The 25,053-nt window shown below is 42.8% G+C and overlaps 1 protein-coding gene across 2 annotated transcripts in view; it reads left to right on the top strand.

The window, feature by feature from the left end:
• SRL (sarcalumenin) overlaps positions 1-25,053 on the top strand; it is a 212,675-nt gene that overhangs the window by 51,356 nt on the left and 136,266 nt on the right. For both annotated transcript variants that reach the window (XM_086941387.1, XM_086941386.1), the window contains exon 2: positions 21,586-23,076. In XM_086941387.1, coding sequence (XP_086797513.1) covers positions 21,586-23,076 — 1,491 coding nt within the window. The remainder of the gene's footprint in view (positions 1-21,585; positions 23,077-25,053) is intronic.

Here is a 25,053-nt window from a genome sequence, read left to right as displayed (position 1 = left end):
CTACCCTTCACTATCTGCAAAGAGAGAGTACTTCTAAGAGAAAAGAGGGGGGGGCAGCGTTTAAAGCACATCAGCGTGCATAAACACGAAAATGTTTTTACCTATCACGTACTTGACATTTGACAGCTTTTGATATTCGTTATTAAAAAAACATTGAAATTCAATGAAAAAACCATAGGTTTTAGCCCATATATAGTTAGGGATTAGCATTTACAAAACCTTATTTTACTCGCATAAAACCATTGAAATTCGCATATATAGTTAGTTGCGCTAACTATATATCGCGCACCCGCAATCCACTGCTGATGATGTCACATATTACATCATTCATGACATGGTCAGTGACATCACTGATGACATCACTGATGACATCTCAAATGACATCACTGATGACATCAATGATGACATCTTAAATGACATCACTGATGACATCACTGATGACATCTCATTTGACATTACTGATCACATCACTGATGACATCATTCATGTGATTATACGATGAACCTCTTCAGACTCTGATATAACCTTAGATACACTCAGTGTAAACAGGCACTCACAGACTGTCACTCATCCATGGAGTTACTCACACACCAAGTCAGTCATGCAAAGAATCAATCACACCTCCATTTCCTCAACTATACAGTTATACACATCTTACTTATTCAAACATATACTAACACATATTTACTCCCTTATACAATCCCTGATACAAGTTCACAATGATCCATACAGCCACTCACACATTCACTGGCTCTTATGCACAGTTATTTATATATGTCAACTCTCACATGTACTGTGTTTTACATATGTACTTACTTTGACATGTAGCACTGAGATATCCATTCACTCACCAATACACTCATGCACACAGTCAACCGCCCATACAGCTGTTTCCACATGCACATTTGAACCCATACATCTAGTGAATCAACTGCTCACACATCTATGCACAGAGTCATACACCTCCCAGCCACCCCCACACACACTCAGTCTCCCATACAAATACTTGGGCAACCAATCAATAACCCATATAGTTACTCATATAGCTACTGATCAACACATGCAGCAGTTTACAGAACAACAGACATAATGATGCACAAATTAAGACAGTTTAGTCACTAACCCATGCACTCAGTGAGACACATTTAATCACTCACTTATACAGTCAGTCATGCACCTACTAAATCCTTCATCCAGACACTTATACATCCACTCATTCTTCAATATGTAATACATATTTTAACTTTACAGAAACATACAGTCACTGGATAATGTCATCAGTGATGTCACTGACCATGTCATGAATGATGTAATATGTGACATCATCAGCGCGATATATAGTTAGCGCAACTAACTATATATGCGAATTTCAATGGTTTTATGCGTGTAAAATAAGGTTTTGTAAATGCTAATCCCTAACTATATATGGGCTAAAACCTATGGTTTTTTCATTGAATATATATATGTATATGCATATATATATATATATATATATATATATATATATATATATATATATATATATATATATATATATATATATATATATATGTTTTCCTTAATGTCAAAGTGACATTATAGTTAAGTGTTCGAACGAGACATGAGACATTAGCCAACATTAAAAACCCACAAACCCACTGAAAATACAATACACCAGTTAGAGCCTAGACAAAAAGCTATGACTTGCACTTCTATCATGCATTGGCCTTAGCCCAGGCCCTGCACCTATCCCTGCACAAGTGCCCAACCCAAATTCTCAGGCTTTTTATCAGTTTTAACATCATAAGTGATGTAATATGTGAGGTTGTAAGCAGTGGATGATAGGGGGAACATTGTCGTTTTTTGGCTAAACTATAACTAGTGTATTTCAGTGCTTTGTTTTTTTTTAAATATTAGTTCATGCCTAATTTCAACAACTAACTATAAATTCACTCTTTCTGTTTTTTACTGTAAGTTAAGATCTTAGATCCCAATGTAGCCATAATGTCACTTTAAACTTTGCTTTTGTCTGCAAATGTAAGTTTTATTAATGATATTCTAAATTGGACCAATGTGCCAACCCTTCGCATGGAGCCAAACCTTCATGCACACTCCTTCCACACAGGTGTCAAAGTCCAGACCCCTGCATAACGCCAACTGCAAAAGGCTTCTGGCTGTGCAGAGCAGGTCGTTGGCCAGTGAGTCTGACCTCCTGCACCCAACCCCTGCATGCCAAAGGCCATGCACAAAAGGAGTTGGTTCCAGCCGAAGGGTTGGACTTAGGCCAGGAACTGTACCCAGCCCCCCCCACGCCCCCCCCCCTCCCACAACAAACCCTTGCTACGCACATCCTTTGGCCATACGTCCCCAACCAACTTTGTCTTTTCCCTATATTTTAATTTCTTTTTTGGGGCACTGCAGTACTCTTTCGGTACACGGTTTGCAAGCTTACACCCCATGGTACAGTAGTATCGTGCAAGGTTCCTCTGAAGCTTGCACGCTACCTCAGTACCATGGGATGGAGGCTTGGTTGGTATGTCCTGTGAAAGTACAGTGGTACCAGGTGGAAGGAAAACTCTAAATTCTGTGAGAATACTGTGGTACTAGCTTCCCCCAAAAATATATTATTTAATCACATGGGGTGCCGGTGAGATCGCGATGTACGTCGTACCTTCCGGAGTACTGTAGAACCCCACTGGCAGATGGGAGAAAAGTCTCGATCAGCCCACGGTTTTCAACAATTTTTATTTCTCCCACAGGAGCCCCACAAAAGATAGCAGTCTAGATATCACTAATTTTTCTGGAGATTAACTTCATGAACTCCCTGATCACAACTTTAAATGTACATTTTTGAAACTAATAAAAGAATTTAGATGAAATTTTAAAAAGCACGCTTTCTGAATAAAGTTCTAACTTTCTGCCAAATTTGGTGTAGTAGTGTTCAGCTGATTTTTTCTATATTCCTGAGCTATGTTTCCTAAGGGAATTAAAATGGGAAATCAATGTTTTGGGACTGTACCGTTTTCCATTGCCTATGCTTGAATCGATCATTGTGAAATTTTCCATCATGGAGCTGAAGTAAGTGAACTTTTTTGGAAATATTTCAAGATGATCTGTCAAGCGGAGGCAGAGAACAAGCATTTACAATGCAATGGTTTCGCCTTTGGAAAAGTTAGAGCTATTGGCATTGCTCATGACATTTCTTTTTTTTTTTTTACTTCTAAATAAATGGCATTGATGTTTACATTGCAATAGGTCTCACATTTGTTGGAGTTGGAGCTACTGGCATTGTAAATGGCAATGTTTTTTATTCATGCTTTGTTAGCAGTGGAGTGATATTTTTTTTTAAGTGCCCACTATACCATATTATAAGCTTTTATAGCAACTATACAGTAAAGCTATAGCTATTTTAACGTAAAAGGGTGTAAATGGATGAATACAAATACCAAAAAGAATCTTAAACTGTATGGTGGAATGTATAGCAGGTGACAGACTACCGATCACAACATACGTACTTTAAGTAATTGTGGAAACCATATGTAATAAAAAAATCGGTAGTATGGGGTGTCAATGAGGGACAGAGCACTTTTGCCATAGCAGCGATTAGTGGAGGAAGCTAGTTGGTTGAATAGTGCACGTTGTGTGGTACTCATTTTGTCAACCTTGGAACGATGAAAGCCTAAGTGGCTCAAACAGGATTTAAATCTGGGAATGCGGCATTAAACACAGATCCGTGGATACATTAGCCCGCTGTGCTACCATAACCCGCTGTTCTGGTCTCTGCTTTGTTCCCTTCAGTTGAATCGTTTTTTATAAAAAAATAAAAAATAAAAAAACACCTCTTATTTTTGCAGCAGTTGCTGTGGCCGTTGTTGTCCTTTTTAGCACTAAAAATTACAAATTTCCCTGAATTCCATGATACCTATTTTATCACTCTGAGGATGAAAGGTTGAGACGCACAACCTGGGATTTAGATTTAGGGGTTATGAGAACAAGAGAATTGAATTGAAAGTGAAATGAGAATTCACCACATCATGCATTGTGTTATGAACGTCCTGAAAAAACTAAGTACAAAAGACAAACTCCTCTCAACATTTCTTTTCTAATGTCATATTCCTTGTTTACTTTCAAAGACAAACATGTTTTTCACTTGTTTCTGTAACATCACAGTGTTGATTTATTTACAATCCCACGAGAGCTTGTATTTCCGTCTTTAGTAGAACAGGGCTGCAGGGCACCCGTGCCGTTTTGATGTTTTTGTCCCCTCCCTTACACATGTTATCTTACACGAGCCAGACCAGATCGAGAGTGTGGCGCAGGGGGCACAGAAAGCAAAGGCACAATAGACGCGGGAGGATTACTGCATGTGAGACTGACCTCCAGTCTGGCAGCCCAGCTGACGAGGGGGAAGGGGGCGGGGCCAAAGAAGCCCTTTTAAAAAGTTCAATGGTTGTTGCGCCCCTTGGTGTAATTAATGTAAATGCTTCCGAATACTGCAAGTGGGAAGTTGACCCTTGAACTTTCAGGTGGGAAGGGTTTACTGGCACATGCTGAGTACTGATGTCATTTAAACGTGAAGGAGTGCGGAAAAGCTGCATTCCTGTGCTTGGAATGTAGCTCTGCCGGTTCCAGTCGAAGTACGGAATTTTACAAGCGCTCTTACATAGCAACGGGGCGTTCAAATAAGAAATCTGCACAAAGCGAAATGCGGGGTCAAATAAACTAAAAAACATTTCAACATCATTTGACGTAAAGAGCAATTCCAAACAACATGCGATACCTAAAACAACCTGTAGTAACCGTGCGCACAACTGCCACAAAGCGCTGCGATGCCATGCCATGCCAATGGCAGTGTGTGTGCTAAAGAGTGCTAGTTAACGAGAACAACAAAAAAAGTGTTCATTATTTTAGGAAACGTGCATTCGTTCCCCCATTTGTTGATAAACTCTCACTTAAGACACAAATATACTAGACACCGCCCACCCCACCGCACCCACGCCATCATGTCAAGTTCAGCAACCTGCTCTATGCTAATGTACAATAACATACATGAATGCACCAACCCATGCTGGGTGCGAGAACCTTCCCCATAACCATGCGCCAGGATCCTTGGTTCGTCAGGACCACCCCCTGCTGTGGTAGGTCTCTCTGTATGAAAGGGCGCCTGGGACCTCCTCTTCTTATGTGACGTCACCCACGAGTCACTGCGTCTGTATATGGCTGCTAAGGCTGTCTGAAACAATCTCAGTGTCGGAGGCCTTGACGCAATCTGAAGATTAATGTGCTGCCGACTGCGAAAGCATGATCGTCATCCCGGCTTCCACTTTGACTTGTGTGATCCTGTGCATACTATTCTAACTTTCTGCACCTCAGTTTCCTTATGGGCAAATACACCTGGTGCATTTAGAAACAGTGAGACCTCCAGTATCAAGAACTATTAAAAACTGATTTTTGTTTACATTTCTATGTGTTGTGGGACATTTCGTCATTAAGACTCACCTGGGCATCGCAGAAGTTTTCTCACCAGTGGGAGCCCCGCACAGCATCCCATGTGTCGGCCTGCGCACCCCACCGTGCAGGGGCCGCGGATACTTCTTTGCAGCTCCGGGTATAAATTGCAGAAGTGTCAGGGGCGAGCCGGTGAGCGCGCGCCCCCTCCGCTCGCTTCTGAAGGCCGCTCCTCTCGCTGCAGGGCTCCCTCCGCTCACGGGGGCCCTGCAGTCCAGCTGCCATCACGCTTCCTCCTCTTCTCCCCGGACCCGGCGGTGATTACCCGGCACTTCGGAGATTCCTTCGGCGAGGACGGGGTCGAACGGCTGACTCGGCTTCCGGATCCTCGCTGGGGCGGCTCCACTGCTGCGGCCCAATCCGGTCGCGGCTCCTGCGTCGAGCCTCCATACACGCCCAGCTTCTGCGGGCAAGGCATCGAATCAGAGCGCGGCTCTCGGGACAGGCCTACTGCAAACGGCCAATCAGAGCGCGCCTCCTGTCAACAGAGGACCAATCAGGTCGCGGCCCCTTCGTTTCTCTCGCTTCAGCTTCTGATCACTTTCAGGCCCCCGGGCCGCAGCGGTGAGAACACTGGGCAATGCCGGGTGGGCACCGGCTCTTCAGTTAGTTAACAATCGAGGTGGCCACTCGATCGGGCCATAACAGGACAGCGAGGAGGGGGGAGGGGGGACGGCTGGAGGAGGGACACAAGGCAGGACAGCAGCAAGCACGGCCCGGCCGGACCAGATTCGGGGGCGTTTCCGGCTTTTGGCTGACGTAGCATGACGTAGCCAAAAGCCAAAGATTCTCGGGAACGCCCCCGAATCTGGTCCAGCCATGACGGACGCCTCTCTGTTCCAATGGCTAGCCTCCATTTATGGAGCTAGCCAATGAAGCAGAGGGGCGTGTTCAAGTCACCCATACTAGAAACTACAGATTTCTCTGGAGGCGGAGCTTACAGCTCCGTCCCCCAGCGAAACCTAAAAATGGAGGGTCCCAAAACTCAAGTTACTGGCACAATTTCCATAGATAATTTTGAACAGTGCTACAGCTGAATGGAATTACAACAATTTTAGCAGAAACATAGACCTTTACCTAGAAAGTGAGTTTTTTGTGATTTGGTTTAATTCCGTTCAGTAGTTTTGGAGATATTAAGGTTCAAAATGATCTGGACTGTTTGTTATCCACATATGCCCTGATTGGCCACTTCAAAGGTGACCTGTTTCTCCAGTATTAGGGGTGTCTTTCATAGATTCACATGCTTGAATATTCCCCGTCGTCGAAGTGGGAGTCCCAAGGTACATAAAATAGCAGTAAAATATACATGTATACATGAGAAATATCATAAATAAAATGTACATACATATAATGCAGTAGAAATGTAAACTTAAGAAAAGCACCATAGAACAGAATAGGCCCATTGAAAAGCCCAAGGGAGAATTCACTTTAGTAACATATTAGAGTCATTATGTGTTGGTCCACATTCCAGCCAATCAGGCTGTAGCCTCCTCTAGAACCTTCTCCTCAGAAGCCCAAGTCCTCAGATTTTCCACCGCACGTCGTGTGAAGGGAGTCTCCCTGAGCTCTGCTCAGTTTTTCACCAGTTCTAGCTGTTTTCTCTTCAGAAATGTCTTCTACAAAGAAAACCCTTTTCAAGGCTTGTCCATCCTGTGGTAAATTGCGCCTTTTTCATGAGGACCCACACAGTAAGTGTATTTACTGTCTTTACCCAGATCATAATGCTTCTACCTGCAAGTTCTGTCGCACTTTTCCCCCTAAAACATTGAGGGATAGAGAGGCCCGTCTCCTTCTGTGGCTACAGAAGTTGAGATCTTCTGAAAGTGTGGTTTCTGATGCTGAGAGTCTGTCATCTGGATTTTCTAAATCCTCTCAGAAGCGTGGGTCCGAGACTGAGGTACCCTCTCCTTTTCTTAAGAAAAGTAGAATGTTGGGTTCCTTCAAGGATGTCTCCCCACAGGACTTGCTTCAGGGCACGCCTACGGGACCTGGTTCTCTGGTGTCTGGACCCAAAGCTATGCCCTCCTCTTCTAAATCGGGCACTGGCTCGTCGACGGGCCCGTCGACGCGTCCGTCGACGTCTTCAGCGTCGACGAAGTCAGTCACAGCTGTTCCTACATCGACGACCACTTGTTCCCTGTCATCCAGCTCTGCAACGATGACGACCATCTCGTCGACGAGCAGTCAGGAGGTGAGACCCATCTCGTCTATCATTAAGATCTCGTCGACGACCAAACCGTCGACGAAGAAATCATCGTCGACGCGCCTCTCGTCAACGAGAGGCGCGTCGACGGGTCCTCCGTCAACGAAAAGCAAGCCATCATCGTCGACGACCACTCCGACGACGAGATCTTCATCATCGACGATTGCCTCGTCGACGACTGCATCGTCGACGATAACCACTCCGTCGACGGTAGCCACTCCGTCGACGACTGATCTGTCGACGGTTTCACCTTCGTCGACGGCTACATCCTCGTCGACGAAAGCATCTTCGTCGGCGGCAAAAGCTGCAACCTCGTCGACGACCAAAAAATCATCGTCGACCAAGAAAAGCTGCCAATTCATACGCCGGTTTCTTCCACAACGGCGCAAGGGTCCCAGGATGGTGCAAGGACTGTAAAGATCTCGTCAACGGGCTCATTGACGTTGCACCAACCCCTAACCACTGCTACCACCTTCAAAGTGGTTACTGCTTCGTCTCTAAAGACTATACCACTCATCCAGTTAAGTCCAGTAAGGAGTGGATCTCAGCTTCCGGAGAAATTATTTCAATCTGGAGAAGAGGAATCTGGAAATGACTCAGAAATGGATCAGACTTATGGGCCAGCGTCCAGTCCTTCTGAATTACACATTAAGTGTCAGGATGATAGTGACGAGGATGAGGACGAAAATAATGACGTCGAAGATGGGAATGAACTTTTTCCACTTGATGAGGCAGAACCACCTAATTATGAACAGGTTACACAAATCCCTTTGTCTTTGGTGCAAAACCTGCAACACATGCTGGATGACTACAATCGTAGGTTTCCACCATCCTTGCCTATTTCTCCAGCACCTCAAGTGCCCCGGTCTCAGTCTCCAGCGCCACGACCTCAGTCTCCAGCGCCTCGACCTCAGTCTCCAGCACCTCAACCTCCAGCTCCGGCGCCTGTTGCACCTACGTCTCCAACTGGTGCTCGTCCTGATACCGATAATGAGGATCAAAATCCTCATAACACTGGGGATAACGACACTGATAATGAGATGCAGGATTGGGACAATTATAGGGCACAGACACCTTCTACTCCACCTGCATCACCAAGAGCCTCGCCGCTAGTAGATATCGCGAGTTCTCATAACCTTATGGTTCGTGCTGCGAAGAGGTTCCATCTAACAATTGAGGCGCAACAAAGTGATTGTTTTTTAATACGATTTTAAGGACTTGCCTCTAAAGCAATCGCATAACATTCCTATAATCGACCATATATGGGAAGAAGGTCTGAGGATAATGGAACGTCCTAATTCCATACCAGCTGTTTTGCCCAGATTGGACAAAAAATATAAAGCGCCACCTACTTCTCCGGTCTGTTTGGTTTCTCAACCTAAAGCAGATTCTGTGATCACTCAGGCGGCACAAAAAAGATCTCGAAATCCTGCCATACCTCTGACATCTCCGCCTGATCAGGATGGCCGTAAGTTGGACTCCATTGGTAAAAAATGTACTACAATGGCAGCGACAACTGTGAGAGCATCCAACGCCTTGGCTATTCTAGGTCGCTACGACCGCCAAATGTGGTCTGAGATCGCAGGTCTGATCCCTCAGATGCCCGATTCCATCCGGGATGAAGCGCAGGCCATAATTCAAGAAGGGGAAAGAATTTCGGCCGAAATAATCGATTGTGCCGTCGACATATCATCCACTGGTTTTCGACAACTAGCGGGTGCTGCAGTCTTGCGCCGTCAAGGCTGGCTAAAATCAACCACCTTCCGCCCAGAGGTTCAATCCAGGGTTTTAGATTTACCCTACAACGGTGAATCTTTATTCGGCAAGCATGTCGACGATGCATTGGAGCTGATAAAGAAGGACACTGACACATCGAAGTCCTTATCGACATTACAATATCGAAAACGGCCATTTCGTGGGGCACGCGGTAGAGGAGGAGGAACCTCTACTTTTCGTGGAACAGGCCAAAATCGATCATACAACTACAATGATAATAGACAGAGGGGCTCCTATCAGTCCCAGAGTCGTCAATCCACCTCCAGACCATACCAGCGTAAGTCCAATTACAGAGGTGGTGCGAACAACAACAAAAAACAGTTACAAATCCAAGCTTTACCCTCCGGCGACTGTACATCTTGGAGGTCGGATCTAAAAGTTCTTCTACAATTGGTCCAACATTACCACCGACCAATGGGTCTTGGACGTTATTTCAAAAGGGCATACCCTGGAATTCACGAAATTTCCCCCCACTCGTCCACCCTCGGGTCCACCCTTTCCCCATCTAAAGGAACTATTGGCTCAGGTGAAGCTAATGATCAAGAAAGGAGTCATAGAAGTGGTACCGCAAAGTCAACGCGGCAGGGGGTTTTATTCCCGTTTCTTTCTAGTAAAGAAAAAATCAGGAGAGTGGCGTCCCATCTTAGATTTGAGGGCTCTAAACAAGTTCATTGCATCAAAGACTTTTCAGATGCTAACCCTGCTTCAAATCTTGAATTTTCTCATTCCAGGAGAGTTCTTTTCAACAATAGACCTTCAGGATGCATATTTCCATGTACCTATTCACCCCAGGCACAGGAAATATCTCCGCTTTACAGTCGGCCAGTTTCATTACCAATTCAAAGTCCTACCATTCGGCCTTCGTTCAGCACCGAGGGTATTTACCAAGGTTCTAGCCCCCTGTTGCTGCCTACCTGCGTCTCCAGGGCATCCAGTTCTATCCGTATCTGGACGATTGTCTAATAAAGGCCAAGACTTTTCAGTTAACGGAACAGCACATTCAAGTCTGCACCTCCCTCTTCGAAACGTTGGGCTTGTCCATCAATTACCAAAAGTCGCACTTTCAACCATCTCAATAGCAAGATTTTCTAGGAGCCTCGCTAGATTCTCGGCTGGGACAAGTGTTCGTTTCTCAGGAGAGACAAGATCGAATGATAAAGAAAGTACAGTTCCTTCAGTCAAGACAGTACGTTTCTGTCGGATATACAAATCATTCCTCGGCATGGCTTCTTCGTGCATTCAGCTAATTCCCAACTGCAGATTGCACATGAGGGTCCTACAGGAGGAATTGGACAAGCAGTGGAAGCAGGTATCGGGGTCGTTCGAAGACAAGATCCAACTAACGCCCCGCATTCAAAAGGCTTTGGAGTGGTGGGCTCATCCTCCAAACATAGCGACAGGTCGTTCATTCAGAGACGAACCACCAACACTTACACTGACAACAGATGCATCCCTAGAAGGTTGGGGGGCACATCTCGATGGGATGTCCGTGAAGGGGAAATGGACGGCGTCTCAGCGCACCTGGCATATAACCGCTTGGAACTTCTGGCGATTTTCTTGGCCTTGAAGTCCTTTCAGAGGTTAGTGCAGGGACAAACATTGCTGGTGATGACAGACAACACCACCAGCATGCACTACCTCAACAAACAGGGCGGCACAAGGTCTCTCGTGCTGTCACAACTGGCACAGGAAATATGGGATTGGGCTATCCAACGGCACATACATCTCACAGCTGTTCATGTGCCAGGTGTGGCCAATGTTCTGGCGGACTCGCTCAGCAGAGCCCTCTCAGACAACCACGAATGGGAAATCCATCAGCCAACTTTGGATTTCATCTTCCGACAATGGGGCCAGCCGCAGTTGGATCTCTTTGCAACTGTTCTCAACAGGAAGTGTCAACGATTTGCGAGTCGGCATCCACACAGGGAGTCGAGCGGGAATGCCTTTTCAATAGATTGGTCGAACGACTTCATCTACGCATTTCCCCCACTTCCGCTCATTCCTCGCCTGTTGCACAGAATGAGGTTCCAACCGTGCCAAATAATCCTGATCGCACCAAGTGGCCGAGACGTCCTTGGTTTTCGGATCTTCTTCTGTTCTCTCTGACAAATCCGATACCATTGCATCCTCTGCCTCATCTTCTAACGATGCAGCAAGGTCAGATCTGCCATCCGGATCCAGCATATCTCCAACTTCATGCATGGAACCTGAGTACAATGAATTTGCGCGCATAAATATCGACGAGGATTGTAGGGTGGTACTAGCAAGTGCTTGCGCTCCATCAACCATCAAAACTTACCAGCTTAAGTGGAAGCGTTTCTGCGCTTGGTGCTCCACTAAGACCTTGGATCCCATGTGTGCTCAGCCTGAGCAGATCTTGCCGTTCCTCCTGTCATTAGCCAGATCAGGACTATCACACTCCACTCTAAAGGTGTTTCTGGCTGCAATCTCCCGTTTTCGCCATGATGGCGTAACATCTTTGTACTCCTCCAGAATAATTAGACAATTCTTCAAGGGCCTCTTCCGGATGTTTCCACCAATCCGTAGACCCCCACCTACTTGGCGATTGAACTTGGTTTTGTCTCAACTGCTTTTGCCTCCATTCGAGCCCATCCATTCTGCAAATCTAAAATTCCTCACTTGGAAAGTAGCTCTTTTGCTTGCCCTGACTTCGTCCAGGCGTGTCAGCGACATCCAGGCATTTACTATACAGCCACCGTTTCTACAGTTCTCCAACGGGGCTGTTACGTTGAGAACAAATCCCAGTTTCATTCCAAAGGTTCCCAGTGATTTCCATCTCAATGAACCAATTATTCTTAAAACCTTCTTTCCTGCACCACAATCTGCAGCGGAACGCTCTTTGCACACTCTGGATGTGAAGCGCTGCCTCAAGTTTTACATTCAACGCACCGCTACATTTAGAAAGACAAATCAATTATTTGTGGCATATGGCCCAGTGTGCAAAGGACAAGCTGTTTCCAAACAGACTATCACCAGATGGTTATCGTCTGCCATATCCTACTGTCCTCAACGGGCTGGCAAGCCCCTTCCTACTCCAGCTCGAGCTCATTCCACGAGAGCTGTGTCGACTTCTGCTGTCCTCTTTGCGGGGGTACCTCTGAGACACATCTGCAGAGCTGCTACTTGGTCTAGCAGCCATACTTTTACGAAGCACTACTGCCTGCAATCAACAGATGCCGCGGATGCCGCAGTGGGTCAAGCGGTGCTGCAGAATCTCTTCCGATGAAGGTGAGCCTCTGTTGCTACCCGCCTCCAGTCATAAAGGTTTTTTCTCATAATTTTTTGGTATTTATTACTTATTCAGTGATATGTTTGCCAAGACTTTTGTTGTATACCTCCTTTATGACTTAGGTGATGATTTACTGCTTTCTACTCTTTTTCAAGCATGTGAATCTATGAAAGACACCCCTAATACTGGAGAAGAACAAAAGTTACTTACCTGTAAACTGTGGTTCTCCAGTATTTGTGTCTTTCATAGATTCACATGCGACCCTCCCATCCTCCCCTCAGAGGCTCTCTTCTCCTCAGGCACTTATGCTTACTTTGTGCTACGAAAATCTGAGGACTTGGGCTTCCGAGGAGAAGGTTCTAGAGGAGGCTACAGCCTGATTGGCTGGAATGTGGACCAACACATAATGACTCTAATATGTTACTAAAGTGAATTCTCCCTTGTGCTTTTCAATGGGCCTATTCTGTTCTATGGTACTTTTCTTAAGTTTACATTTCTACTGCATTATATGTATGTATATTTTATTTATGATATTTCTCATGTATACATGCATATTTTACTGCTATTTTATGTACCGTGGGACTCCCACTTCGACGACGGGGAATATTCAAGCATGTGAATCTATGAAAGACACCAATACTGGAGAACCACAGTTTACAGGTAAGTAACTTTTGTTCTTATTTCTGATTGGTTGGTCAGAACCTGAACAGTATGCTTTGATAAGCATTACAGAACTCAGAGACATCGTCCCTGTTGCTGAAAATGGATTTATAAAAATACGTAAGAGGGCAGGGTGAGCACACCCTGACCCCAAAGGGCATTTGGGGTTGTGCTGGCCACAGCATGGACAATAAGTTGTGCCAGCAATTACAGGACTTAGGGACATGGTCCTCATTCAAAGGCATTCTTCTGTGTTCTACTGTAGTCTCCCAGAGTGATCCGAAGAACAACTAGATCTCTAACATTCTTACATACGACAAAAGTGTGGCACATTTGAAGCCATGTTGAGTGATTCAAAGCTGTAAAACCTTACGTATTTTCTTAAGCAGGGGTGTGGAATTTAATAAAATATCTACTTGTCCATGGGACAGGCTGCTTCATAAATCTACTTGTCCTGTAACAAAACCTACTTGTCTCTTCTGTGCCAAGGAGTGCAGTGACAAAATATGGCATCAATTTCATTATATAAGAGCTCTGATAATAGTCCCTCTGATTATGCCAGAGCTCATACCATGGTAAGGATTGAATACTAGTAATTCACTTATTTTGCCACCTTTCCTTAGGTCTACACACTGGGCTGGAGGTAGCGATAAGCAATAGTTCCCCATGTTTGGAATGTACTTTTGAGTCTGCACAAACCTACTAACTTGCATGTTTTAAGGGTCTTCATCATCTTGTCTCTAATATTTTTTCATACAGAGAAAGGTTTAAAATTTACTCCTGACAGGGGCAGATAAAAAACGTCTTTCAGGCATGGGGAAAAAGTGTTTGGAGGGAAAGTCAACTTGTTATCGATCAACAGATTTTCGCATTAGCAAGTCTACACATGCATATTTGCTTGTGCTAAAATGTAGTTCACAAATATTTTCTAGGAGTACGATTTCCTGTGTGAATTCATGAAAGCTGTGAATCTGCACAAATGAAAGCACATTTACCATAAGTGCACTTTTGTGACTTTCTTTAAGAATTGGGCCCCTTTTTAGGTCTGGAGTTAACCAGGATCTTTTAAAAAAATTAAAATTCTCTCTTTCCCTCTCTCCCTCCTAGCTGGCTTCATTATGAATGACCGGATTCTGCTCTTTCACAAGGAGCATATCAGTACACAAAGTAGTTTTGTTCAGTGCGAGGAACTACGGTGACAATGTGTGTTTTTAGCGACCCTCCCAACTTTTTTGTTAAGTTTGCTAGTGTTTGTTATCACGTTGAGGACCTGGCAGCATCCACAACAATAATATTTTACAAAAACCATGTCAAAACAAGACATGCATTGACAAAACCAAAAGGCTGACCACCAATGCATGTTTATTTTCATGTTTCTTATAATTTTGTTGAAACTAGATACATTGATTTCCTTTATGAATATTTTTGGGAACTATTAGCATGCATCCATTAATATTACTAAATGATGCTTCAAAGAATTAGTACCTACAATTTTACAGTAGCTCAGCAAAACGTTTTTTTTCCTAGTTCAATTTTTTTAATGATTATTTTATTTTGAAAGCAAAGAATCATCAAGCTTGCTTTCAAGCTTTTGCATATATTTGCATAAAATCAGAGCTTCCTGGAAGCATTATACGTAGCCTCATACTGTTATAATTTGCAAACGTATGTACAAATGTTTATACTGGAACCACTGTTAGTAGTGCAGTCTGAACTTACAGCTCCTAAGAGTGCTCACCCCAATAATAACGTTTTTTTTATTAAAGAACTATAAATACAAGGTCGAACAGCAATAATGTATGGACACAAACATTAGCTTAACTGTAGACAATGCCCTTTCCTGCTCCATAATGTGGTAGTGTAATCTGGCAGCCAAAGGGTTTGTGCTGCACGTGGTTGGGCCTACTTGTCCCAAAGACATAATCAGCATGAAAACCTGTTGTCCTTGACCCCAAACAATATTTTGTGAGCGTCAGGCTATAGGAATTTCACACCCTTGCCTTAGACAAGTTTGCTGTCCCAATTATTATTTTAAAAAATAACCTCCAAACTGAACTCCAGAGCACTAGTGCAGGATATTTCAGTTGAGGTCACATATAATACTACTCCTCATTATTCTAAAACACCTCTGCCCAGTATTATATGGAAAGACCATCAAGCGAAGCAGCTTACATATCCTATGCAGTCAACTTCAAGTCTAATCTTTCTGATGATTTTCCAAGAACACATGTTCTGCCTCAACTTGAGGTAACATACAGTCCATCAGGTCCCCTAGGTATGCCTGAACTTTCAGAATTTTAACATATTCCCTAATGCTCTGCAGCTGTTTATGCCTTTGTATCTTTTGGGAGTACTCAGGCAAGATCAGCAATCTATTTCCTTAAAATGAAGTGCCTATCCCTCTTGTCATTTTAATATGCCAACACTACTGTTATTGTTCCTGCACCCTGTGCCCTCATACATACCCCTGAAGCAGAGAACTATGAAGCAGGTTTAAAGTGCACAGAGCCAGCCACCATCTTGATCCAACTTAGTAGATGTTAGTTCTTCCTGATTTGCCCCAGATCATCCTTTTGGCTGACACTGTAGATACAACAATGTGCAAGTTTACATCCTTTCGGATAGTCACAATCATCACCGTCTTTGTTTCTATTTGATAAATGGCTACTAAAGAGGATGGCTAGAATGTGAAAAGCTCCGCAGCTCAGTATTCATTGTGATAATCCATTTGATTAAGATCAAATTATGATCAGAGAAATGCTTTCTAATCCAGATCTCTTCTAGTGCTCCACCCACAATGGTGAGCCCATGCTTGGTATTATTTGCACTGAGGGTGATTTATGTGCCTTCTTTTCACCATTAGCTATAACTTGGTCTAGTGTTTTGCTATTCGCCCACTTCTCGGATTGCTAACACCTCGATTTCACTTAACTCTTAAAAATGGAGGAAGCTTTGTATTGATAAGTTAATGTTACAAAGTTCTCCGGACTTGCTCCAAGAATTTGGAACGCTCTTCCTCCCGAAATCAGGTCTAATCCTTCCACTGCATTGTTAAAAAAACATGTCAATGGCTACTCTTGAGTGAACATTAACAGCACCAACCTGCAATCCTTCTTAAGCCCCCTGTCTACAGATTTTATACTTATGTGGTTTCGATTTATGTTATGCTTGTCTGTTCAATTGTTATCTAGATCTATGATCCTTCTGAAACTGTACTGGTCAGGCCGACTCCCCAGCCCCGGACCTTGATTGTTTCCCCCCTTTTGTTTGATAGTGTGTTGACTTACCTACATCATTTGTGCCATTATATATTTTTTTCATGCTTTTACCTCTATGTACAGCGCTCTGACACCCTTAAGGGTAATGTCACGCTTTATAAAACTCTTCAAATAAATAAATTGCAGAAAGTGCCCTAATGCAATTAAATGACCCTATCTTTCTTCTTAATGATTATAATTGTAAGCCAACTGCAAAAATGAATGATTCAGTCCCAATTCATGACAGAGCTCAGAGAAGGTTGTCTCCTAAGAATGCGAGGTTCAGTGAAAATGTAGTTCAAATGCGGCTCATTCTTTGTAAACTCGAATAGCGCTGGAGGATTGAATAATCATCTGAGGCTAAAAATAAGTGGCAATTGTTTAATTATAAGTGCAAAGAAGCAACCAAAAAGTTTGCTTATTTTACCTCAAACATTTTTATGGCTACCAATCTCTCTAAAGCTATTTTCTTTCCCATTAAAGAGTTCAAAGAAGCCCAGGTCTCTATTAGTCTATATGACAATTTTTCCGATTACTTCAAGGGGAAAATAGATAATATTAAAGCAAACCTTGCCAATGGCGGTCTTTCTTTAAGTTACATTTTATTGCCATCAGAGCATGATTTTATGCTTATGTATTTCAATCTATGAAATGATAAAAAATGTTCCCTGTTAGTAAAAAAAAGTAATTTGTGTGGCTTGTCAGTCAGCATTCTCCCATTAAAATTGCATAAACATCTATCTTTTGTAATTGAATCAGGTGTATGCTCAGGCAATTAATAAGATCTCATTAAAAACTGGCAGCAATCTAGCTCCCGTTATAACACTTTTGAAGAAACCTGTCATAGATCCTGGACTGTTAGAAAACTACTAATATTATAATGACCTACTGAGGAGAGTTATGTATAGTCAGTTATCTGATAATGTGGAAAATACCAATCTTATTTGTCCTTTGGAACCTGGCTTCCGGGCTCACTATAGTATACAGATAGTTGTAACTGCTGTATTGAATAAGCTACACACGCCGGCTGATTGGGACATTCACACAGCACTGAGCCTTTTAGACCTGCCTTAATCTTTCAACACTGTGGATCACTAGTTGCTTCTGAATAAGTTACAGTTCTGTGGTATTAAATGGTTCAGTTACTTTCTAGTTCCTAGGAAAGTTGAGGTTTCTTTGACACCTTTTATGTCTGACGTAAAGTTTAAAATATGGAGTCCCCGAGGGTCGATACTTCCCCCTTTATTATTCAGTCTTTTCTTGGTGCCCCTAGTATTTTTAATTCAAGCTCCTGGTCTCTCCCTTTTTTATATGCTGATGATACTCCTATCTTATTTTAAATTGAAGGAAACATTAATCGATCTTCCAACAGTGTTTATTTACTGTTTATGCCAAGTAAATGCACCAATGCATTTCCACATGTGGAAGTAAATGGTAGGAAAACAGAGATTTTGCTTATTTTCAGAGTTTCTCCAATTTGGGCTCTTCCTTTATACCCACCCGTGTCTGGGCAACAATCTTTGAGTAAAGAACCTGGGTGTGAAGTTTGAGGTCAGTTAGACTCAGATAAAATTAACTCTGTGATCATGCCATTCTCTTTCCAGCTATGAGTTCGAAACACATCCTTCACTTGTATTACTTTTCTCTCAAAATTATGATTTTTAATGCTTTTATGTCTACGAGGCTAGACTATTGCAATGCACATTATGTTGATCTTTGCTGTAAAGAGATAAAAAATTGCAATTAGTCCAGAACTCAGAATTCAGACTTGCTTCTACTTTTTAATACATGACTCGGTCTCTCATGCTCTTGCCACGCTACACTGGTTACTGGTAAAGAACAATTTATTTTTAAATCCCTCTGCCTTGTCCGTAAGGCCGTGTTTAACATCCGACCTTCTGCCTGCTCCCAACTTTATCAACCCAATCATTCCCTAGGGACTCCCATTCTTTCTTTGTTGTTGTCCCTAGTTTGAAATACAGGACCACATACGGCAGAGCTTTCTCTTTTGATGCGGCAAAACATTGAAATGTTCTTTCAGTCAGGATAAGAACTTTTACTAAGTTGCCAAGTTTCAGGTAAGCCTTAAAAACCTGGCTATTCCCTGTCAGCACGCACATAAGACAGGGCCAGACCCTGGTCCTTTCAACATTTGAACGTTAAGGTTTAGCACCATGTTACCTGTTTATAAAGCACGAACAATCACCAATACATAAATAAATAAAATAGTCAAAGACATACCAATCTCTCCTAGCTGTCAAACTATGTATTCACTGCATTCAGCCTCCTCTCTTCTTCCTGTTCTCTAGATTTTAGAGCCTTCAAACCAAGTTCCGTGGCAGTGACAATGACGTATGTTTTGTTGGGCCTTTTATGAAGTGCCTTTGGGAAGACAAATACTGCTAATTCTTTCTTGGAAAGTCATGGCATCTTAAGGGAACACCCTACATCTCTTCACTCTTCTATGACTCCACACTAGTTTATCAAGATTTGAACACAAAATTTGTTCTTTTTGAGAGGGGTTTAGACATCTAGATAATCTTAAAACCACTGAACGGAAGGGCTATTCTGTGAAAAACTTTCACCAATTTAATACTTCAAAAGGGGTTGTTGAACCCTCCATGGGCGACATTAGAGGGGCAAATTCTGGCTTCCTTATAACTGTGCCACTATCTTCAACTTCATCTTCTAGCACTATGCGTCATTTATCAGTTTAGCTGTCTGTGGATTGTTATTTTGTAAAACCTCCTGTTCCAGACCCTATGCCCAATGGCTTGCCTTGGACATTGGTGGCCAACTCTGGTTCATGCAGCATGGCCAACCTTTTTCTTTACATATCTCATACACATAGCAGCTCCACTTTCCAACGATAAATCTGGTTGGAAAATTGCCCCTGCTTTCTTTTTCATGAAATTGCAGGGCTGAAGAACAAGTCCAGAAGCTTGGGTACTGCAGCAGCCCTTCTACTACACACGCCAGGCATTTCTGGCTGCTTGATTATTTGTGTCCGTCATTTTCACTATTTCTCACTGAAGATGGAAATGGACTGGGTGGGCTGATTCCTGTGGCGCTTCTGCTCACCACTCCAGTGGTCGCCTGCACTCTGGGCATAACTCAATTTCTGCACCTAGTACTGTAGAATTGTGCTCAGACCTGTTCAGAAGGCACATCAATCCCAATGAGCAGAGCTACTGAGCAGGGACTCGTATAAATGAGACTATCTTATTACACAATTAGTCCTCACAGATTCCCATAAATGTACACAATGCCACAAACTGACCAAAGTGGTGTGCCGTAGTGATTTATATAAAGTCTGAGGTACAATTAAAGTGTTGAGTCAATAACAAATTACAAATGGCATTGAAAGTCTGTATCGCATCCTTCTAAAAAATATTTTGTGTGGCCAATTCTCTTATTCCCCGTGACATTGAAAGGCTCATGTCAGTACAGTGAAATGCTTGCACAGGTATTAGGGACTGCTCTGCACAGCATAACAATCCTGAGGAGATCCCATGTAAATAAAAACAATCCACGTCTCTTAAGGAAGGAAACCCAATCATCATATATGAGGGATAGTCACACAAAGTCAATCTTACCTTGCAAAGAAACAAAGTTATGAGAACATCACTTACGTGTACTTGTAGACATTTATATGGCTGTAGTGGATGGGTATATCCTAGCAGTTATACCAAGTGCGCGGATCACAAAAGGTTGGTACTGTGAACACCTTAACCATAGATGTATGTCAAACACAGTGGCAGAAACAGCAGCTATATATACATAAGCATTCCTGTCTACTTTCCACATGTGTGTATTTCTCTGGGAAAGTAATATTTATTTGCAAATGCAATTCAGTTTTAAGAATGTCATTTTATATTCTAAGTGTGCTGCTTCTTTTGCTGTAATCAAAGTTTAGTTCCATTGGCGCACTGCAGCCCTTCATAAAGAATAAACTTCTGTTAATGTTGCATTTCACTTATGCAGCCATACTTTCGTCTAGTATGACCATTGCTGTAGAAGTAATACTTTGTTTGAAAGCCATTCCCTTGGTAAGGGCATCATTCCTTATATCTTTCTATAATAAATTAGTTATTCTGTGAAAGCCTTACACTGATCAGAACATTCTTCCTTAGTCCCATCATGCCCTCCTGGGCGAAAACATTCCTCTCAATAGTACTAATTCTCAGTAGACCAGAGGAACCCTCAATATTAAAGCTATAAATTCTTGATTAGAATGCCTTTACTCAGTTGCAGTTAATCACCCTAGGGTAGTAATATATCATACACATACACTCTTCAGTCTTCAAAGTAGTAAAATGAATAATACCTGCAAATCCACTGGGAAAATTAACGAAGAGAAATTTCAGCCATAAAACTACACATGTCACATCATTTTCTAGCCTCAGCACAGAGGTCGGGACACAGAAGGGCTGCCAACAGCACAATTATCTGTACAACCCAATTGTCATGTGTCGCCATTCAAAATTAGCCCTCGACTGATTAATATCAACATGTCTCTTTTGAAGTTGTACTTTTGTATGATTTTGGATTGACGCAATATTAATTAATGTTGCTGCTTCTTGACTGGTTAAAAGTGAGCCTGGACTGCAATCAAATAGGGTGACTGTTACTTTGCTACCATTTATCTGTTTAAACTTATTGTATTACAGTAAGTCATTTAATAAAAGTGTATATCACCCCAGTTTTAATGGTGAATATTAATTAACAAGATGATACTATTATGGTATAATGGTTGATTAGCTGTAATAAAGTGCACAGTACATTCTGTCGTCTGTAAATGTGTGTTCACTTCTGTAAATATATGTTCATTACCTTGTTACAAGAACTCTGGATCTTTAAAATAGTTACAGAGCTTTGCCCCACTCTTGGTGGTGGCTGTCTTCCAAGAGAAAAATTGGATAAAACTGACTGATCATCTTCTAATCATTTAGAATTGCAAGTTTCTGCCACCCAGGACACGGAAGCTGTCGCCAGTTTTGTGGAGAGCCAAGCGTCAACTGGAGATCCCAGCATAGAAGAAAAGCAAGGGCTACTCTACGCTGAACAGGTCCACATTGAGAAAAAGATCTTTCTCGGTTATACAGAGAGCCATTCAGAGGACTCGGTAGAGAAGAAGAACTTGGCATCCCATGACTGTAACACTAAAGAAGGTGACGATGGAACCCTCCCTGCAGATGACAATGCTTCCTTCTTGGTTTCAGAGTGTAGACCAACTACTGGTGTAAATGCAGCAGAGCAAGCAGATGACAGACAACCGGAGGTAGAAGAAGCAGAAACTGGTGAAAAAATTGTGAAAAGTCTTTTAGAAGTGAACCCACCCAAGGAAGAAACAAATATTTCATTGGAGAAGTTACAAGGAGAACTAGGCGACAGTGAAAGAGAGCTTGACTACAGCCTTGAATTTGATAACTCCAAACATAAGGAATATGATGATGATGAGCAAGACCCTTCTTTCACTGAAAAAAATCAAGATAAAGAGAGCTTTGAGTCATCTGAAGCAACAAATTGGATAACCCAAGGAGATATCAATGAGGCAGAAGAACTGGGTCATGTAATTGAAGTTCAGCAGAGCAAAGATGAAGACCCTGATTTAAATGAGGTAGCTGTGACTACTTCTACTGAGACTACCACTCGTCATGTAAAACAAAAAGAAAAGAACTTTCAAGAACATCTCAGGGATTCATTTGGTGAAATTGAAGAGGTGCCTGCACTAGCTGTTTCAGAAGAAGAGCAAGTTAAAGATGCTTCAATCAAAGAAGAAAATGATGTAGATCATGATAATGTGCATGAAGTCTCAGTCGAACTTAAGACTCATTGGGAAAATGAATTAACATCTGAAGAAAGTTCAAATGAAGATGAAAGCGGCCAGCAAGACCCAGAGGCTGCTTCTGACGAAAGTCAAAAGCTGCACTTAGAAGATATCAATGAAGAAGATTTATCTGAAATGCAAGCATTGTCCGAGAAAACAGAAGATTCTTCTGAGATCACTACTGTCATAGAGGATGTGCAAACACCTTCAGGAACAAAAGATGATTCTTCTGAGGAAGACTCTATTATAGAAGAAGCTTCCAAGGGAGACTCTACCTTCGAGGAAGCCCAAGAGCCTTCACAAGAAACAGAAGATTCTTCTGAGGAAGTCTCTATTGTAAAAGAAGTCCCCAAGCCTTCAGGAAAGACTGAAGATTCTTCTGAGGAACATACTATCATAGAGGAAGTTCAAGAACCCTCAGAAAAAACAATAGAATCTTCTGAAGATGGCTCTATGAAAGAGAAAGTCCAGGAGCTTTCAGAAAATGAGTGTTTTTCTACGGATGACACAGTGATAGAGGAAGCCCAAGAGCCTTCCCTCACTGCACACGATCCTTTAAAAGAAATAAATGGCAAGATCAGTGAAGAGGAGCCCACGCCTTTCCCTACAGATGGTGAGAATGACCAGAAAATTATAAACCTATTAGTATCAGCTTTGATGTAACCGAATAATACCCTGGATCGACACTTAGAGGAGCCTGTCTTCTATAATACTTCCTAAATGTTTACCAGAATAATTAATTTCAATATTTTTATTAACGAGCATGCTTGCAACTTAGTTAACTTAATCCAAGTAGGTTCTAAGGAGGTACATGTAAAATGCTTAAAGTGTAAAACCTGTGCTTTGTTTCCACGCATGGCCTCTTGCCTGATTGCTTAATTTAGGTGAAAGCGCATGTTTACACTGCTGTCTGTGGAACTGTCAACCTGAAGGGAAACATGCTCTTACTTCTAACCCATGTGCTACACTTGTGGTCACTGCCTTGAGAAAGCAAGTGATTCAAGTCATTGAACATTTCCCCCATCAGACGTGTAGGAAATAATTTAAGAAATATATAATTACTGTGCGAGGCTACTATTGACTGCGTACTGTCTTGTTCCTAATTTAGCTTTTAAAAGGTAAGAATTCCCTAACAAGGAATGTTTAGATGACCTTGGAAAGGATGCTGTAGCCTTTCGTATTTTTACTTACATTTTCTCCAGATGAGCCCATTTTCTCCAGATGAGCCCATTTGCATCCTTACTTAAGTGATCACCCTGAGCAGCCCACTAATTGTTAATGTCAGCCTCCTTGCCAGTGGTATAAAGAGCATCACATTGTATTTTGGGAAACTTCCTACTCTTACATACAGTGAATCTCCAGATTATAGCTAGTAATTGTCATTATGCTGAATCCTACATTTTTTACTACTCTGTCATGTAGCTTGTGGTATATGTGCATCCACTAGTAGAGACAGAAATTTGTTTTACTACCTTTATACCATGAATTTGTAGCTGCTCCCCCAAGCAAGGGTTGATATATGCATGCATCTGATAGAGACTTGTAGCCGCAGATTCCTTACCTTATAATATTCTCCAGGCGTCGGACTGGATCTGGAAACTTTTGAGCATTCCCCTTGCATGCCGGTAGGTGGTATTGTTCTGCTTCGTGTGGCGTAATTGGCATTGTCCACACTGAAAGTGGCGTGTGTAGTGCTTATATAGGCGGCACCCCAGCACGCTGACCTCAGTTCCTTCTTTTCTGCACCATCAGCGCGGATCCGGACGAGCTACCTTCAGTCATCTTTATTTCACAAAATGTTTTCAACATTTTGTTGAGAACTAGTGTACCTTTTTTCGGTATGTCTCTGAAGAAACCTACTGGGTTCAAGCCTAAGAAGCCTGTCATCGGCAAATGTTGGTGACAGAACCCCACTTTGTGTGTCTGTGGTCCCTGGAGAGGGACCACGACTACATGTCCTGCCCCGAATGCCAGACCAGAAACCCCAAGGCCCTCAGCGAGTTGGGCATGAGGCTCTTGGCTACTCGGTATGCAACTCCATGCTGCTCCAAGTCCCGTTCATGAGGGAGGCCTTGAAACTACCCCCAGAGTTTCAAGTATCGATCCTTGTCGAGCTACAGCCCTTCTTCTGAAAAGTCCCATAAGAAGAAGTCAAAACGCTCTTCGACTTCTCTGCGTCGCTCCAGTCTCTGTTAGATGAAAGGGAATGACACCACAAACCCATGCCTAGCTCACAGTTCGTTCCTGTGCAGCTGGCGTCAGACACTGGGTCTGCTCCATGCTTCTCCGGTTTTCCCTGAGCTAGAGCAACACCCAGCTCCTGGAATTCTACAAGGCCATTAGTCTTTCATTTGGATGCCTGAAACCTTTCTGGGGCGCCTTCGGGCCACCTTGCATTCTGGAGGGTCTTTGACTGGAGCTCCGCCGGCGGATCTGCCCTCAGTGTCAGTCGGCCCCTCAGGATCCATTAGCAGATTTGTATCGGCATGGCTAGAGCTTCGCGACCATTTCCAGCGACGCAGACACTCCTCAGCAGCACAAACCCATTATGATCTCTGACTCCGATAACGGAGCTGGAATGGCATTGCAC

The sequence above is a fragment of the Lissotriton vulgaris genome, chromosome 10 (genome assembly GCF_964263255.1).
Source record: "Lissotriton vulgaris chromosome 10, aLisVul1.2, whole genome shotgun sequence".
In the NCBI taxonomy this organism is placed as follows: Eukaryota; Metazoa; Chordata; class Amphibia; order Caudata; family Salamandridae; genus Lissotriton; species Lissotriton vulgaris.
This window is presented reverse-complemented; position numbering and strand designations above follow the sequence as displayed.